We start from the raw sequence: 16,549 nt of genomic DNA, 5'->3' as shown, positions 1-16,549 counted from the left end.
AAAGTGAAAGGTTTCTTTGTAGGGTTATTAGATATACAGGACGCTTCACCGAATAATTCAAGGAAAGAGTGAAGCAGCCAAGTAAGCATTCCCACCTCAGTTGCATACTACAATTGAAGCACACAGAAAAACAGAACACAGACAATCTATCATCTTTATTTAAAGCCATAGTTTGATGCGTTACAATAGGATACGATAGGCATTAACATTTAAATCCTATACAGTTTATTAACAAGCAACTTTACTTTTCTGTAAGAAGCCTTTCCTATTCTATAAGAACTCTTTCCTATGATTCTTTGAATTAGAAGGAAAGAGTGCATATGTTCAGAGAAGCACGAGGGGCAGCATCCATATAGCGGACAACTGAAGTGCAGCTTAAGATTAATGTTATATCTCAAGTATCCAAGTCCATGTCAAACCCCTGCTAGATGCACACATCCCCATAATAGGTTTACCACAGGAAGATGCACAAACAACTCCAATTCCTACAGTGAGGACCCATACATGCCCTCACCAGGTAACAATCTACACTTTAGATAAGTAATTTAGCACTGGTCTCAAGCTATACTTTGGTTGGCCAGCAGGTGAACCAGAACTGTCCAAGACTGGGGCAGGCAATTATTTTGGGTGGAGGGCCGCTTACTGAGTTTTGGCAAGCCATTGAGGGCTGCATGATAGGCAGCCAGAGGCAGAATAATATTAAGTTTTCTAAATTTTTTTAGGGGCCCTGAGCTGGATAGAATGGCCTGGCAGGCCACATCTGGGCCATGTTTTGCCCACCCCTGGTGCAAGAGAATTCAAACAGGATTCTGTACTGCTTAAGTATCTATATACCCAGTCTAGGCAATGAAAAAAAGTTAGAATCTTAGGAAAGCTCTGTCCCTATTAATTAGCAGTAAGTGGGCAAGTCAAAGAGACATATGATCCCATTGGGTTGCACCTCTATGGGAGTCAGTGTATTAAGGGAAGCCTGAATTCTCAGTGTGGGTGATCCAAAGTAGAATACACATGCCCTCAAACATCCACTGAAATTAAGAAAAGGCTTTGAGTATAGACAGAATCTCAAGGCAGTACTTTCAAGCTTAAAAGGTAATTCAAACATTCTGAGATTAAAGTAAAGACGGGGAGAGGAATGGTTTTTAGGATGGATATGAAGAAAGTTAGAGGAGTGTGACAAGATTTCATGCCTTTCCTGCCCTTCCCCCCCCCACCCCCCATGAAAGGCTCAGGTTTTGTCTACCATGGATGTAACTGGGTGAAGAATAGAAGCCTGTCACTTGGTGACTGGGCAAGGGTCACAGAGGGCAGAGTGACTCAATTGCCTAAGGGAAGGAGTTAGAGTAGGGGTGGGCAAAATCTGGCCCATGAGGCCATTCTATCCAGCCTGCGAGGCCCCTAAAAAAAATTAAACGAATATTTAAATCTGCCCTTGGTTCCTGTCAAAAAATGACAGGAACCAAGGCCTGTAGGGACCCAAGGGAAGCCCAGCAGGTTCCCACAACAGCAGGGCCCACCTGGTCCCATGCCTGGGACCACATGCTGCCCCGTGCCAGAACTGCAGGTAAGGGGACAGGGAAGGAGCTTGGGGAAAAGCTGAGTGCAAGGGGGGGAGGGGAAGGGGGAAGCAGCAGTCCCTCCCCCACCCTGTGGCCAGCACCCCATGCTGCAGCTGTTCACAGCCCACTGAGGGCTACCTGTGCCTGCTCCAGACAGCCCTGCTGGCTGTGAGCAGCTGCAGCAGGGAACACTGGCCATGGGGCAGGGAGGAGCTGCTTTTCCCTGGGCTCCTTCCCAGTGCAGATAAAGGTAGCTCCTCCCCTGCCCCATGGCCAGCACTGCCTAGTGCAGCTGCCTGCAGCCCATGCAAGGCTGTTTGGAACAAGCACAGGCAGCCCCAGGTAGGCTGTGAGCAGCTGCAGTGTGGGGCACCAGCCAGGCCACTTCCCCACTCTGTGCACCACCTTGTAACCCAGCCCCACTGCCAGCCTGGGCCCTGTGCTAGCTCCAGGCTCACCTGCCAGGGCTGCACCTGGCAACAAAGCTGCAGTCTCCCTGCTTGCTGAGCCAGGCAGTGTTTGCCACCACCGCCTCTGCGCTGCCCAGCATGCACTCTGGGCAGGCAGCAGCAGCCAACACTGCCTGGCATAGCAAGTTGGGGGGGGGGCAGCCCCACAGCTGCTGCTGCTGTGCACAGCCCCAGTGGGTGAGCCTGGCACCAGCCAGACCCAGGCTGGTAATAGGGCTGAGTTGCAAGCTGGTGCTGAGCTGCAGGAAAAAAAGGAGTGGCCACTCACCTGCCCCATGCTGTAGCTACTTGCAGGGCATGTGGGGCTGCCCATGCCTGCTCCAGACAGCCCCACATGTGCTGCAAGCAGCTGCAGCAGGGAGTGCCAGCCACAGGGCCACTTTTCCACGCACTCAGCACTGGCTTCTTCCCTGCTGGTGTGCAGGGGGTCAGCGCTGTGCACTGCCCCCCACCTGTATCACAGGGCTGGGGGGCACTGGGAGTGAGTGGGCACAGGAGCATGGGGCCTGGACCGGTGTCCCAGGACCAGTGCCAGCAGGGCCCAGAGTGGGGTGACAGGAGCACAGGGTCCCAGCCAGCAGGGGATTTATGGAGCTGGGCCAGCTCCCCTCTCTCCCTGCTGGTGCAGCCCAGCCCAGCTCCATAGACCCCTACCAGCCTGTGCCCCGCTTTGGGCCCCACCAGGGCTGGTCCTGGGACATGGGACCAAAGACATTGGTCCCAGGGCAGCCCTCAAGGGGCAGGGCAAAACTGGCTAAGCAGCCCCCCACCCAAAATAATTGCCTGCCCCTGCATGAGAGAGAAAGGGGAAGGTTAATAGCCAACTCACAATAATACACACCAGCAGAAAACAAGGAAGATCAAAGCAGATGCAGCCACCAGCCACAACAGACACCCAGAGAAAGTTTGCGCTCTGGGCACCTGAAGAAAGGAAGATAATTCAGGGGACAACCGATGGAGGATCTCCAGTGCAGAGACTCCAAGTCAAGATAGGACCATGGAAGACCTGGGAAACCATGAACCTGTGTTTGGCTGGTGAGAAGTGGGGACACTTGCCTAGGGTTTCAAAGGCACCAAAGACCGCTGAAGATGGGCTTAGGAAAATCAGAAAGAAGAAATGAGGAAGGGAATTAGAAGTATGAACTGGTGCGTGGCAGTGCCAGCAGCTTAAGGGACTGGTGAAGAAACAGTGTCTGGGTAGAGGGTTTGCCAACACAGTTCGTTATCTTCTGTAGACTTCGCACAATAAGTGAAACAATTCAGTTAAAACATACCTGGGTGGCCCATGAGTGAATGCTTTTTTAGGGTATAATTCTTCTTCTTTCTCCTATCTCAAGTTGTGGCAGGCAAGCTCTGAGTGAGGCTAGGGAGCCTCATTATGCCTTCCACAATGGAAGATGATCGTGATTGGAGGAGTTGGAGCATTGTGACAAAAGAGACAGAAAGCTTAACAATTAGGAAGGGAGCAATTTAAATTATAATTTAGTCTATTTGTAAATAGATTAAAATTTACCTTACCATTTAGCAATGCCTAAAGGACACTTGGAGAAAGATTTAAAATTCAACAAATTGCTTTTTTGAACAAGGTACCTGAACTCAGTGAAGAGAACGGAGCTTCCTGAAGCCTTTCAGCAAATTGAGGTGGTAGGAGGAAACGAGAGAAAAGGAAGTGGAAGAGGGAGAAGAGGCAAAAGGTAAAAAAAGTTAAGAGGTAGAAATATGCCAGTATTTTGGAAGACAGAAAAACCTTTTTGTTCCATCTTTCTGACAAAGGTCTGGACAACGAGTGCTTACTATTTTTTTTTTTTTAAATAAAAAAAAGGCCCATCCCCTGTACATGTATTAAATGATTAACTGGGTAATTGCACAATTGAGATTGTTACTTTGCACGTATAGCCAATCATACCATAAACAAGTCCATCCAACTATAGTGTTAGAGGTGGAAAATGTGTAATAACTTTATAGCTGGTTTCTATCCAGCTTTTATTTGCATGTGTAGCAACGTATTCCCTTGCAGCTGGGAGCCCTGTCTGATGCTGGATCCCCCAATCACAGCTCCAGCCATGTGTAACATGGCAGGAGATGCAATTATATGGATCATGAATCAGATCCTATGATGCTTTACCAGAACATCTAGAGGGGCCCTAACATACGTGGGTATGAAGAACTGCTCTAGGAGACCCAGGAGGCTGAGGGTCCAGCAATCACAAATACCCAGGAAACACATTTTTAAGTGCTTTCAGGACAACGGTTAGCAATCAAAACATTTTTCATATAGGGAAAAAAAAAAAAATGGTAAAAGAAGAAAGTAGCATCTCTTATAAGAGGTTAGTGGGAACCCACCCACTAAGTAGCACGAGATAACACTCCCACATGCATAAAAGCAGATATATAAATCTTAATCCATTTTTCATAACCAATACTGACATAGGTAGCACAAGCAGCTTTATATTGGTCTATTATGTCCGTCTTGCACAGCTATGCATGAAAGAGGAAGTCTGAGTAGCATCTTCACTATTGTTATTGGTCTACAGGGTAGCCATAATTCTGAACAGAAGTCTATTCTTGTATTGCTGCCTAATGCACGAATACCGCATCCAAACAGTGCAATGCAAGTAGCTCATCCTGGCATTCTGGAAGTAGCATACTTAACTAAAGCTGAACCAGTGGGTAGAAAGACAAGAGAGATAGGCACCATTGTAGTAAGCTAGTTCCAATGACAAGGATCAGGATGCTCTTGCCATCTTATTTACTGCACTGTGCTGTTTCCAGGAAAACTGGGGCTGTCTTTTCTCATGTCACCTCCTTGCCACTCAGCTGTATTTTACCCATTAGGAAGCCAAAAGTAGCATAAGATGCAGCCTTTACATACTAGTATTCAAAGAAATCCATTTGGACAACATTTGTCATGTACCAACTAGGAACTGAACACTTTCAGAACAGCGGTCACCATCATTCAAAGCTAGCTGGATACGAGGCACAGCTCAATACAGAAAAGGAATTACAATTTTCCTGGATTTGGGGTAGTCTTCAAATTTTTCCAAGTACCACCTGCAAAAAAATACAAACCAACGTAGTTAATATTACATCTTCAAAGCATTACAAGAGAAGACAGTCTATTGTAGGAAGATTCCAACAGAGAAACATTTAATCCATACTTCAATTGCTTTAAAACTATAAAATTACATCTCCTAGCCTTACTCTGCATGTCGAGCTATTTTAAAGTTAGCACATGCAGCCTCATAAAAGGGGCAGAGTGCTGGCTGCAAAAATTAAAACCAACGTACTGCTACCCATGATTTAGAAATCAAACTAACAGGCACTCTATTTGTCAAGCCAGTGCAAAGAATGGACCAGGAATCATTAAAAGCTCAACATAATGGCAGCTGAGCATTGTGATGATGTAAAATGGAAGCTATGGAATATGGTATGAAGGCACACTTGCAAATTGAAGCAAGTTTTTATTCTGGTAAGGAAAAAACTTAAGGTCAGATTAGAATGCTGGTAGCTAGTTTAGATTGTTAGATCCGATTTGCTAGGTTTATTTAGAATACTGTAGCCAGGTTTATATAAAAAAAACAAAAAATATGGGAAACACAGGAGAACTCTCAATCTGGGATCTTCACAGGTAACTGTAGGGTTGACATTAGCAACCTGACTGCATGACCAAAGCATAACTAACTCCAAAAAAGCAACAGAGAAACTGATTTTATGCCAAGGAATGCCAAGTGTTCCAAGTTCATACTCTAGTCTTCCTAGAAGAGATTTTGCCTAACATTCTCCACGCCCTACAACATACTTTCTCCATTTGCCATTGGTGAATTTCTCTTTTCTTCCCCTCCAGTCTATTCAATTTTCATTAGTTTCTGTAGGTAAATGTAACTCGCAAATAGGAACTGGCAAGGATTGTGCATTCTCCTTTTGTATCACAGAAAAGGTGTCAAAAGCTTGATATAAAAGGAAAATGAAAAATCCTTTCCTTGAGCAAGTTATTGGGTGTCAAGGGGGTGGGATGAAGGAATGCAGGGGCTGTCCAGTATTGGATTGGGACCACAGACTGCCCCCATATGTCAGACCCAGCCTATAGGGCTGCTTCAGCATGGGTGCTGCATGCACCATGCACTAGCCCAGGACATGGCACAGGGGGTGTCTGAGATGCATGCTGTGTGTGACACCCATACCAAACCAGCCCTGCACACTAGGTCTAGTACATGGGGCCACTCCATGGGCCCAACCTGGACTGGCCCCAAACAGATCCAGTGTGCAGGGCTAGTCTAGTATGGTTGCCACATGCAGTGCATGCCCTAGACAGGCCCCCCAGAGGGAAGGCAACACATGTGCTGTATGCCATGCACATCCCAGATAGGCTGCATGTGATGGAGCCTATGCCAGACAGACTCTGTGCACCATATTCAGCATGTGGTGCTGGTGCCAGAGGGTGCTGTACATGGCAGGCTGGTCAGAGACCCACAGGCAGCACTGCAGGCTGGGTGATAGGGCTCCATGGGCTGTAATTAAAACACCCATGTACTACAGTTTAGTGCATGTACTATTGCAACAGCAGCTGTTCTCAGACTGATTTGGAAAGATTTATAGGAGAATGTTTTAATAAAAAGAATTTCAGGACCACAACAGATCAGAGGGGTGACTTTTACAAGTTACCTAGTGCCTCATCCACTTGGAGCAATTTGACCAATTGTTCAGAGAGTTAGCCATTGCTAGGTTAGGAGCTTTTATCCCCCGCCCCCGCCTTATTCTCTGTAGTCCCTCAGAGGATTTTATACAACAGTTTATGAGAAGGAAAGGTATAAAAAAGCATAACCTCGTTCCATACCTCTTAAATAGAGAACTTGACAATCAGAATTTTTTTTTTTTTTATTTACTTTGTAAAAAAATTTGGTGGTTCAATTCACATAAGCTCTTCCAACCTAGGTTAGCTCAGGAATGGAATTTAAGAAGGGAAAAATTCTCCCTTCCTGGCATTTACTTAAATAAGTAGTGTTTAACTGCAAAAAATGAATTAAGCAAGTTAAATTTACCTAAAGCAAGTTTCAAGTAACCAGGATTTACCAACAGGAGTTATTAACTTGGGGTGCTTGCAGATGTTAAAAAGAGAAACAGAAAGAAAAAAAAACACAAGAACAAAACACCTCATATTGTTTACTGGAAGCAGCAGCACATTACTTCAACTCAGTTCCACAGGTGCCTGTATAGATCAGGCACTTTGGCAGGGCTTTTTGGTGGTTTTATCTAAGAGCTGATTCAAACAGCTATTAGATAAAAGCACCAGAAAGCCCCACTAAAGCACCCAATCTAGAGAGACAGCCAAGCCAGGTTGAACTAACAAACTGCCTCTTCTGGGCATGTGCTGGGCTTGGCACTGGAGAACACCGAGTTTTAAAAGAAAAAAAAAAAGTTCTTTATTTTAAACCAAAGGCAAGCAGCCTTAAAGAATATTTCAGAATCAATAAGTGTCTCAAGGGTCAGACACATGCAAACCCCTATATCCCCGTTTAACAACCAATAATTTCTTAAGTTACAGATGATTTAGAAAAGGAAATAGGACTTCTGTAATTTTGTAGGCTTACTCATGGTGCTGCCTTGCTCGAGAAGCTAGAATGAAGAGTGTGCACATAGCAAAACCAGCACTTTCAATGCTGCAGCAGGCCAAAGCAAATCCAAACCACTCGAGGATCTCGCCAAAAAAATTGGCTCCGGTTACATATTCAAACATCCCTCCTAAGGAACAACACATTTACTTTATTAACACACTGTAGAAAAGCAGTTGCAATACCTGCTATTGTAAGCAGAAAAATAGTTCTTTCATGCAAGACAGTTTGCAATTAGCTTAAAGCCTTTTTTCATATTAAGGAAGTTATTAGGCAGTCCTCGGACTTACAATAATTGGTTCCCAAAAACTGCATCTTAAGTTGAAACGCAACTCAGAACCAATTTTCTCATAAGAAACAATATTATAAATAGGGGATTGGTTCCTGAACCAAGGCCCAATACCCTGTTCTCACTAGAAATACCCCAGAATTTTGTACTCGATCAATTATAGATGAGTAATATAGCTACATTAATGTATTTATTGTAAACAGCAATCAATCTTGATTTAGAAGGACTTCTTGGACATGACTTTGCTGGACTTTTTGAAGAACTCTTGGCTGGAGTCTTCTCAGCAGTCTTGGCAGCAAGTTTTTCTGGAGTCTTGCCTGCTTTCTTAAAGAAAGTGTCCAAGCAAATTTGTACAGATGTTCTCCAAGGAGATGAGCAACACAAACTTGTTTGCTGGCATGGCATTGCAACAGATCAAGTGTTGTAAGTCAAAACTGACAAAGTTGAAATGGTTTCAATTTATAAACTGTTGCAACTTGAAACAAGTCAAGGACTGCCTGTACTATATAGAAGAAAGGGCTCTAGTTTTTTCCTCTAATATTAACATGTATATCTATTTTATTAAATAGTGGCACTAAACACAGCAATACCAAAGTGATCTATAGAAATCAATCCTGTCAGCGCAGTTTATTTATTATATAGATTTGTCAGGCTACTAAATTTTTTTTTTTTTTTTAAATGAGAAAATGTGAAAGACTGAACTGCTTTACAGCTCAAACTGATTTACCATGTAAGCTTATAAAAAAGCTGGAAAAATTGCTTTGTATTTTGCAGTGAGCAACTAGCAAGACAAACTATTTATTTACCCACATACACCTTTTTCCCCTAAAAGTAATTAATCCCCTAAAATTGACTAGTGCATCTTAAATGGGACTGCTGATTTTTGCCTGGAATAGAAGGCACACTGCTTTGATTCCTGCCCCAGCTTGAATTCCTGTTTCCAGCAGCACTAGTATATCTGTTCATGGAGCTAAGTGGGGTAGGAGGAAGAACTAATTTAATGCCTCCTTGTTCTTTACTTAACTCAAGGCATGAACAATCAACTCCTTGATGTTCCACTAATTAAGATACTTTTTATTTTGGTAATATTGCTCTTTTAATTACTCCTGGGTACTCTCCTCCTGTTCTAGCCTTGTAGGCCATTTTTAGCTCTACAAGTTCTTAGATCTGGCTATGGAGATATCAGTCTTCAGCAGCAGCTACAGTTTGAGCTTCTGGCCGAGTATGAAAAACATAGGTGAATGAGTTGAAGCTTAGGCTCTATCAAAAAATAAATAAATAAATAAAATCAATCTTCATTCTGCTTTAAGTCTTACGGGGAAAGAGGTGATAGAAGTGGAATATAGTTCTTGCTTGTCTTGAATATACAAAGAATCTCATGATCCTTTTAATACAACTCAAGCCATGAACTCCTACCATTTTATTGTAGTCTCTTATTCATACTGCATATGGGCAAGGAAGGGAATTAGGTTTATAGTTCATTTTCTAGAAATTGTTCTCATTTTCCCTAGCAGTGTTTTTTTTGTATAACGGAGACAATGTACAAAGGAAAACAGTTCCGTTATGTTTAGTTCAGTGATTGCATGCATAAGTCACTCAAGTTCTCTAAATACACAAATAGGTTTTGGTACAAGTACCTGCTGCTAGCACAGAGATGGGCAATTATTTTGGGCAGAGGCCACTTACTGAGTTTTGGCAAGCCATCAAGGGCCACATGGCATGTAGCCAGGAGCAGATACATATTCATTTTCTAAACTTTTTAGGGGTTCCATGGCCAGATAAAATGGTCTGGCAGGCCACAACTGGCCTGCATTTTGCCCACCCATGTGCTAGCACCTCTACTGGCAGATAGACTGTAGAGTCCACTAGAAATTCTGGCCACAAGTACAGATGCAGCTCTTGGCCAATCTTGTTGAAAAAGTGCCACAAGTACACATGACAGTAATCACCTTTAAGATGTGAAAGGCACAAGAACCAGGATTACTTACTTAGATCTAGACTATGATTTTTGTTCATAAACAGTGGCAAAAAATAAAACACCCACCCTTCCATATATTGCCATGTTCATTTTCAAGAGGTTGTTCAGTCAGACAAACCCATTTAATTTCTGTAACCTACTGAGGTACCTCAATAAATTAACGTTAAATGCTCTGGAATTGTATTCTTCTTAATGACAAAAATATTTAATCAAGTATTTAGTTGTTTAAAGTCAGTTTGTTTTTTTTAAGTTTTTCTTGGGAAAAAACCCAAATAACCATCTTTACTGCTTCAACATTGCCACTTACTTGATTTAAAGCCTTAGAATACTTTTGCCTTGAGTATGTTTGTCTAGAATTAATATTACCCTGTTGAAAACATTATATACAAGTTACACCCACAAAACCATTAGAGTCAGCTCCAGCACACTTATTCATGGAGACCATATCTCATACAGTCTCACAGCATTCAATAAGCAAATGCTACGATGAAAAGAATTTTACAATCGCATAGCAAAATTCAAAACATTAAGCAACAAAAACAGAAGTGAGCACAAGCCTTAACTTGTGCTTAACTGTGTAGCGGAATGCTGGGCTAGCGATTTCAGCACCGCTTGGGGAGCCGCGGGCTTTACGGAGTAGGCGAGCGTGCGGCTTGTGGGGCAGGATTGGAGGTAGCTTTATGACTGCCTTCGAGGTTCGCCGAGTTGGCGCAAGTAGACGACTTAGAGTAAGTTGTTAGTTTTCTATAATAAGTTTATAGGATGTCTGTTGGTTCACGGGGTTCCGGAGTAAGCCCTTGTGTTCATTCTAACCCGATGGGCTAGGTGCAGCTGCCAACTCCTTAAGTCCCAGAATTGGTCAACAGCTCACTGAGATGGGGTGTTAGTGGTAGAAGTTATTACAGAGTAAATATAAGGTAAAGTAAAATTTGTTTTATTCACTCACCTGGCCTCACCCTCTTATGAATAAGAGGGGAGACCAGCTGGAATGAAGTTGCAGTAAATGTAAGTATAGAAAGCATAGATATGCTGTCTAAACTACGAAGAGAGGCAGTCAAGAGGTGGAGTCTCCGATGTTTCTTCAGTTACAGTATGCCGGATACAAAGGGGGTCTGTTGGCCCACAGGGTTCATTAGCGAGCCCTTGCTTTCCACCCTTTGCGGGATAGGTATGGCTACTCACTAGTTAGTCTTAGGGCTGGTCAACAGCTCATGAACAGGATGGTGGATAACAAAACTGTAACACGGTGAATCGTTGTCAATTGTCGGATTTTCAAGGCCTTGGTTTTCACTGGGATACGCCCAGGCGGGGAGGCTGAGGACTGGCTACAGGGTGATCAAGCCTGAAGGGTCGCCAGTTGTCATCTCTACTACTTCTTGCCTCTGTCCCTCTTTATAGATGTTGGTTGGACTGCCCCTGTGACACTAACTATGATATAAGCTAAGCATACAGAGATAGGATAGTTTTCTCTTACATAATAGTTACTAGGCAGATTTCTACATAAGTTTAGTTTCTGCAGGAATGACACTTATAGATAAGAAATGAAACTTACAAACTATGCATGTGCAGCTTAATACAAGCGTGGGAAAATATAACGCTTTCATTTTGATTAGAAGCCAAAACTACAAGGTTACATAAGTGTGAGAGTGCTGCACGGCAGTTATACAGAAATAAAATAAGACATTTACAAACTGTAGATCGAGCACCCCCGATTTAAACAAGCTCCAGACCATGGGCCAGATCCAGCCTATGGGCCATTATCATCTGCCTGCCAGATCTCCCACAGGTCTAAAAATTCAGTGGTGGAAGGGGGTGCAGCATTAATTGCCACTCCCCTGCTGCCAAAGTTCTAGACCTGTAAGGAGCCCTGTAGACCAGAGACCATGGTCCTGCATGGTGGCAGGACAGGGCAGCAGGAGGTGGGATTCTGATGGCAAAGCTGGATCCAGGTGCACAGGACCCAATCTGGGCCCCAACCTCAGGTCTAACTGGTAGGCTAGTGCTGTGCCACTTATCTGGCTTGTTGGACCAAAAAGCTGAGCACCAATGGTTTAAATGCACTTAAAATAACAAGCATTCTTTTACTTGTGTGGCAAGTAATTATCCAGTTCCTCCAAAAACCCTCCAGTGCTGATCACTGCAGAGCAAGCATGGACCTCTTGTGGCCTGGATGTTTTGGGTCAGGTTGGTCAAGATTAGGGGGAGCACCTTGTCAGAGGAGCATCAAGCATTTTGACCAACTACACATTAGAACTAAGAATGAAAGCCAGACGGAAAGGTTAGAGTGATAGCAAAGTTCAGGAACAAAGCTCACTTTGAGTATTCCTGAGAGTAGGGATCTACCTAAACTGCACTGAGGGAAACTAAAAGTAGTGGGCCACTTATAGCATGTGGCAACACTTTTACATTCAATTTGTGGCAGGGTTCACAGAAACTAGTCCCCTTGCCCCCTTCTGGTGATTTTGCATTTTTTTTTTTGTGTAAAAAAAAAAAAAAGAAGAAGAAGGGTAGTTCCCTACCTAAGAGAATAAGGAAATCAGTCAGTTGTCAAAGGACTGTGAGAACACAGCAAGGCACAGGCACAGTAAGAAACAGTAGTGCCTGGAACAATTGATGTCTCAAGAGAAACAAAAACCACAGTAAAGCAATGAATGTCAACAGGCTTTGAGGATTAGAATTTATAAAAGAGTCCTCTGCTCCCAGAAACTTGTACTGGGACAGGAAAAGGCGTTAGCTGACTAATGATAACTAAACCAGAGGCAAGAAATTGGTTTCAAGTATAGTCCAGAAACAAAGGGGTTAGCTCTGTCCCCCAAAGTTAGAATTGGTTTGTGGTTTTTTTTTTTTTAATCATCTCAATGTTATTTGCTGAGAGCTGTAATGGACACCTCACTAAGTGGAGAATCATGTTTCCTCAAGTATTCCTTTACAATTTAAAAATTTCTACAGCATTTTACTCACCTTTTGGTATTTTGTAGCCAGTTTCCCCTGGTTTTCTCAGGCTTCTAAGGATGTGGTCAGAATGAATATTGATTACCATACCAATCAGCCATCCTGCAAATCCTAAAGAAAAATAATTAAGGCAGGAACACTAATTCTGGATTTGTTCAGTCAAAATTGTTGTTACCAAAGTGTGGTTTATCCAACTAACAACACTGAAACAAACAAACACAAGAAGAAAGAAATATGCCTGCATTTCCATCAAGTCTAAGACCCACTCTGGGACTTGCTTCTAGACTAAATGAGAGAGAAATCCCCACAAGAACCAGCAGGCCTGTCTGGGCACAGTTCTACTTGCACAGGGCTCATAGTAGGATTGAGCATCTAGCCATAAAGACAGTACTTCAGTCTGATCAGAAGTTTCCACTTGAATGAAATATTTAATATGTGAATTTTCTTCTTTTCATAGTGTTAAGTTGAATTGACCAAACAAACTCCAAGACACTGAGGAAATCAATACAGAGAATCCTGCTAGAAAAGCATGCTTTAAATCTTCTCTCAAAGATGTTCCTAAATTTTTGCAACAAAGTCACCATTCTAGTACCACATACTATGAAACCTAGTGAAAGACTAGCACAGACAACTACATCCAGGAACATTGTATTTGTGCACAATATTACACTGAATAATTATTTTAGACCAACTGTATAGTTGGGAGAGCTGCTGGACAAGATTCTGAGCATCAGGTAACCTGAGGAAAGGTACCCGATGCCCCACAGCTTGACCATTAGCTCTTGCAACTATATACCACATCTAGTAAGAGATCAAAAAACCCTACCCCCAAAACATACTGAGAATCCACTTTGCTTTCAGTTTTCACAGAATGCTTTTAAAACTTACCTGCAATGAAACAAGGATGTTGCAACCAGTCAGGAGGGTATTCTGCATAATTACTTAAGCTCCGACCTTGTAAATACCCATTACAGAGACAAAAAATAAATGCTAGTAAAAAAGTTATGAGTGGTGTTGGCTTTCCTCCACGAATCAAGAAAGGAAAGATAAGTGCCCTAGAATAAACAGAAAAAAAATTAAATTAGTGAGCTAGTTATTTCACCGGGAAATGGATTTTAAGCTCATATTTGTAATCCTTATACTTCTACGAGTCAGCAGGCATACAGCATGTTTTTATAGAACTTATTCTTGCAGAAGTCAGCAGGGTAAACAAGCACACACTTAAAGTTTATCCTGGGTAGCTTCACTGATGGTACAGACTACAGGATCAGGTTCCAATATCCAATTTTATACTCCATCATAAAAGTTAGATTTTCAAAAAAATCTGTGCATTTATCTTATTATAATGTGATTTGGTCAGATAAAATTTAACATGGCTATCTATATGATTTAAAAAAAAAAGTGTTGTAGATAACTGGTGTTTAAGACAGCACAGTTTTTCATCTCACCTTGTGGAAAACTTTAATGACAATGCTTTCAAGCATTGCCTGCTTTTTTAAAACATGCTGGGGATCTAGTAGTAACAAAGCAGCTGGAAGACTGCTGTTCTCAGGCTCAAGGAACCCCAGCCACCACTGCATCAAGATCTGACCCCCTGGGAATCCCCATGAGTTTGCCCCACAGTTCACAAGTCTTTAAACTAAAAAGGTGCACCTTACCTTTCCTAACCATGCTTTTATGTTGTATCCCTTCTGCACATTTTTTGTTTTTGCATATCTGGATTGTAGTATGCTCTGCATTCGATGAAGCACCAGGCATACCATACTTTAGGGTTAAATAAGTAGTATTTAGTTCCTCAGAACAGCTGCACGTATGAAATAATAAGTTTTCAATAACTACCTGTCAAGTCTTACACCACAGTCCTTGGGAAGACCTTTGAGAAATTTATCAAGGAGCACATCTCCAAGGGCCCACCAGGGGAGGTAATGCTCAGGGTCAACAAACATGGGTTCATTGAGGGCAGGTCCTGACCAACTAACTTACTTTCTTCTTATGATAGGGTCACAAAGTCCCTGAATGAGGGTGTCAGGGTAGATGTAGTCTTCCCAGCCTTTAAGAAGGCCTTTGACAGTTTCCCCACCACATTCTTTAAAAAAAGAGAAGAGAGAACACCTTGGTGACTGTGGCATTGATGCCTACAGTCAGATGGGTGGCAAATTGGCTAGATGGTCACACCTAGAGGGTGGTGGTGGACAGGTTGTTTTTCATCTGAAGAGAAATGGGCAGTAGAGTCCCCCAGGGCTCGGTCCTGGGGCCTGTACTGTTCATCATCTTCATCAGTTATCTGGATGTGGGTGTAGAATGCCCACTGTCCAAACTCGCTGATGACACCAAGTTGTGGGGCAAGGTGGGCACACTGGAGAGGAGGGACAGAATCCAGCTACATTTAGACAAATTACAGAGGTGGGCAGATGAAAATAGCATGGAATTCAACACAGATTAGTGCAAGGTACTGCATCTAGGGAGAAGGAACCACAACACCTATAGGCTGGGGGAACACCCTTCTCATCAATATGGTGGCAGAAAGGGATCTTGGAGTCATTGCTGACTCCAAGATGAACATGAGCAGCTAATGCGAGAAAGACCAACTAACCACACCTTGTTGTGCATCTACAGATGCATCACAAGCAGGTCCAGGGAGGTGATCCTTCCCCTATGTGGCATTGGTCAGGTCACAGTTGGAGTATTGTGTCCAGTTCTGGGTGCCGTACTTCAAGAGGGATGTGGTTAGCATCAAGAGGGTCCAGAGGGGCCACCTGCATGGCCAAGGGGCAGCAGGGCAGGCCCTACAAAGAGGGGCTAAGGGGCCTTAACCTATTCAGCCTCCACAAAAGGTGGCTGAGAGGGGATCTGGTGGCCATTTACAAACTCACGGGGGGCGGGAACCAGTAGGAAATTAGGGGAGGCTGTGTTCCCCCAGGCACCACCCAGGCTTACTAGGAATAAACAGCCATAAAACTGTTAGAGAGAAGGTTCAGGCTGGACATCAAGACACAATACTTTACAGTTCAGACTGCCAGGCCCTAGAATGGGCTCCCAAGTGAGGTAGAAGACTCCCAAGGTAGGAAAGCGTACAAGAGGAGGCTGGACAGATATTTGGCTGGGGTGATATGACCCCGGCACCCATTCCTGCCCGGGGCAGGGGGTTAGACCAGATGATCCATTTAGATCCCTTCCAACCCCAAGTACTATGATACTATGACAGCTCAATAAATGTATGCATGGGATTATGAAGTGATTGCCTGTGAAACCAACAGTTCAGACTCCAGTCACTTGGGAGGTCTCCTCCAAGTCCATCTTCCTCAGTTCAAACTTTGTTTTTTTTCTAGTTCAAGTTTGTTTATTTTTAAAAACATTGCTCAACTACAGCATTGTTAGATTAATTTCTTCTCCCCATCCCTGAAGGGATTTGAAGATAAGAGAAATAATTCGTAAAAAGGAAGTTTATTTTAATTTATAGATTTTTAAGCAACCTTAACTCATTAAAGGCAAATTAAGCTCAAGTTCCTTGAAAAGATATTTTCAATATTTTATAGTATTAATATTCAGTGGGGAAAAGAAGGAACATACTCATGTTCCTAGGTCTAACTACCAGGGTAACTATGCCTCTGTCTCTCTCTCAGGGCATCCTCTAAAGGTTTCAGGTTTTAAGGCATTAACTCTTGTTGTTGAAAGCAGTATATGGAACATCTACA

The 16,549-nt window shown here is 43.1% G+C and overlaps 1 protein-coding gene across 1 annotated transcript in view; it reads right to left on the bottom strand.

The window, feature by feature from the left end:
- Positions 1-4,549: 4,549 nt before the first annotated feature.
- The window catches only part of SRD5A1 (steroid 5 alpha-reductase 1), an 18,579-nt gene continuing 6,579 nt past the window's right edge, over positions 4,550-16,549 (bottom strand). Inside the window, exons 2-5 of the mRNA XM_019541284.1 lie at positions 13,743-13,909; positions 12,864-12,965; positions 7,615-7,765; positions 4,550-5,077 (exon numbers count right to left, since the gene is read on the bottom strand). Coding sequence (XP_019396829.1) covers positions 5,011-5,077; positions 7,615-7,765; positions 12,864-12,965; positions 13,743-13,909 — 487 coding nt within the window. The 3' untranslated portion in view covers positions 4,550-5,010. The remainder of the gene's footprint in view (positions 5,078-7,614; positions 7,766-12,863; positions 12,966-13,742; positions 13,910-16,549) is intronic.

The sequence above is a fragment of the Crocodylus porosus genome, unplaced genomic scaffold (genome assembly GCF_001723895.1).
Source record: "Crocodylus porosus isolate Cpor-Errol unplaced genomic scaffold, CroPor_comp1, whole genome shotgun sequence".
NCBI classification, from domain to species: domain Eukaryota; kingdom Metazoa; phylum Chordata; order Crocodylia; family Crocodylidae; genus Crocodylus; species Crocodylus porosus.
Note: the sequence above shows the minus strand (reverse complement) of the source record. Positions and strands in the feature narration are given on the sequence as shown.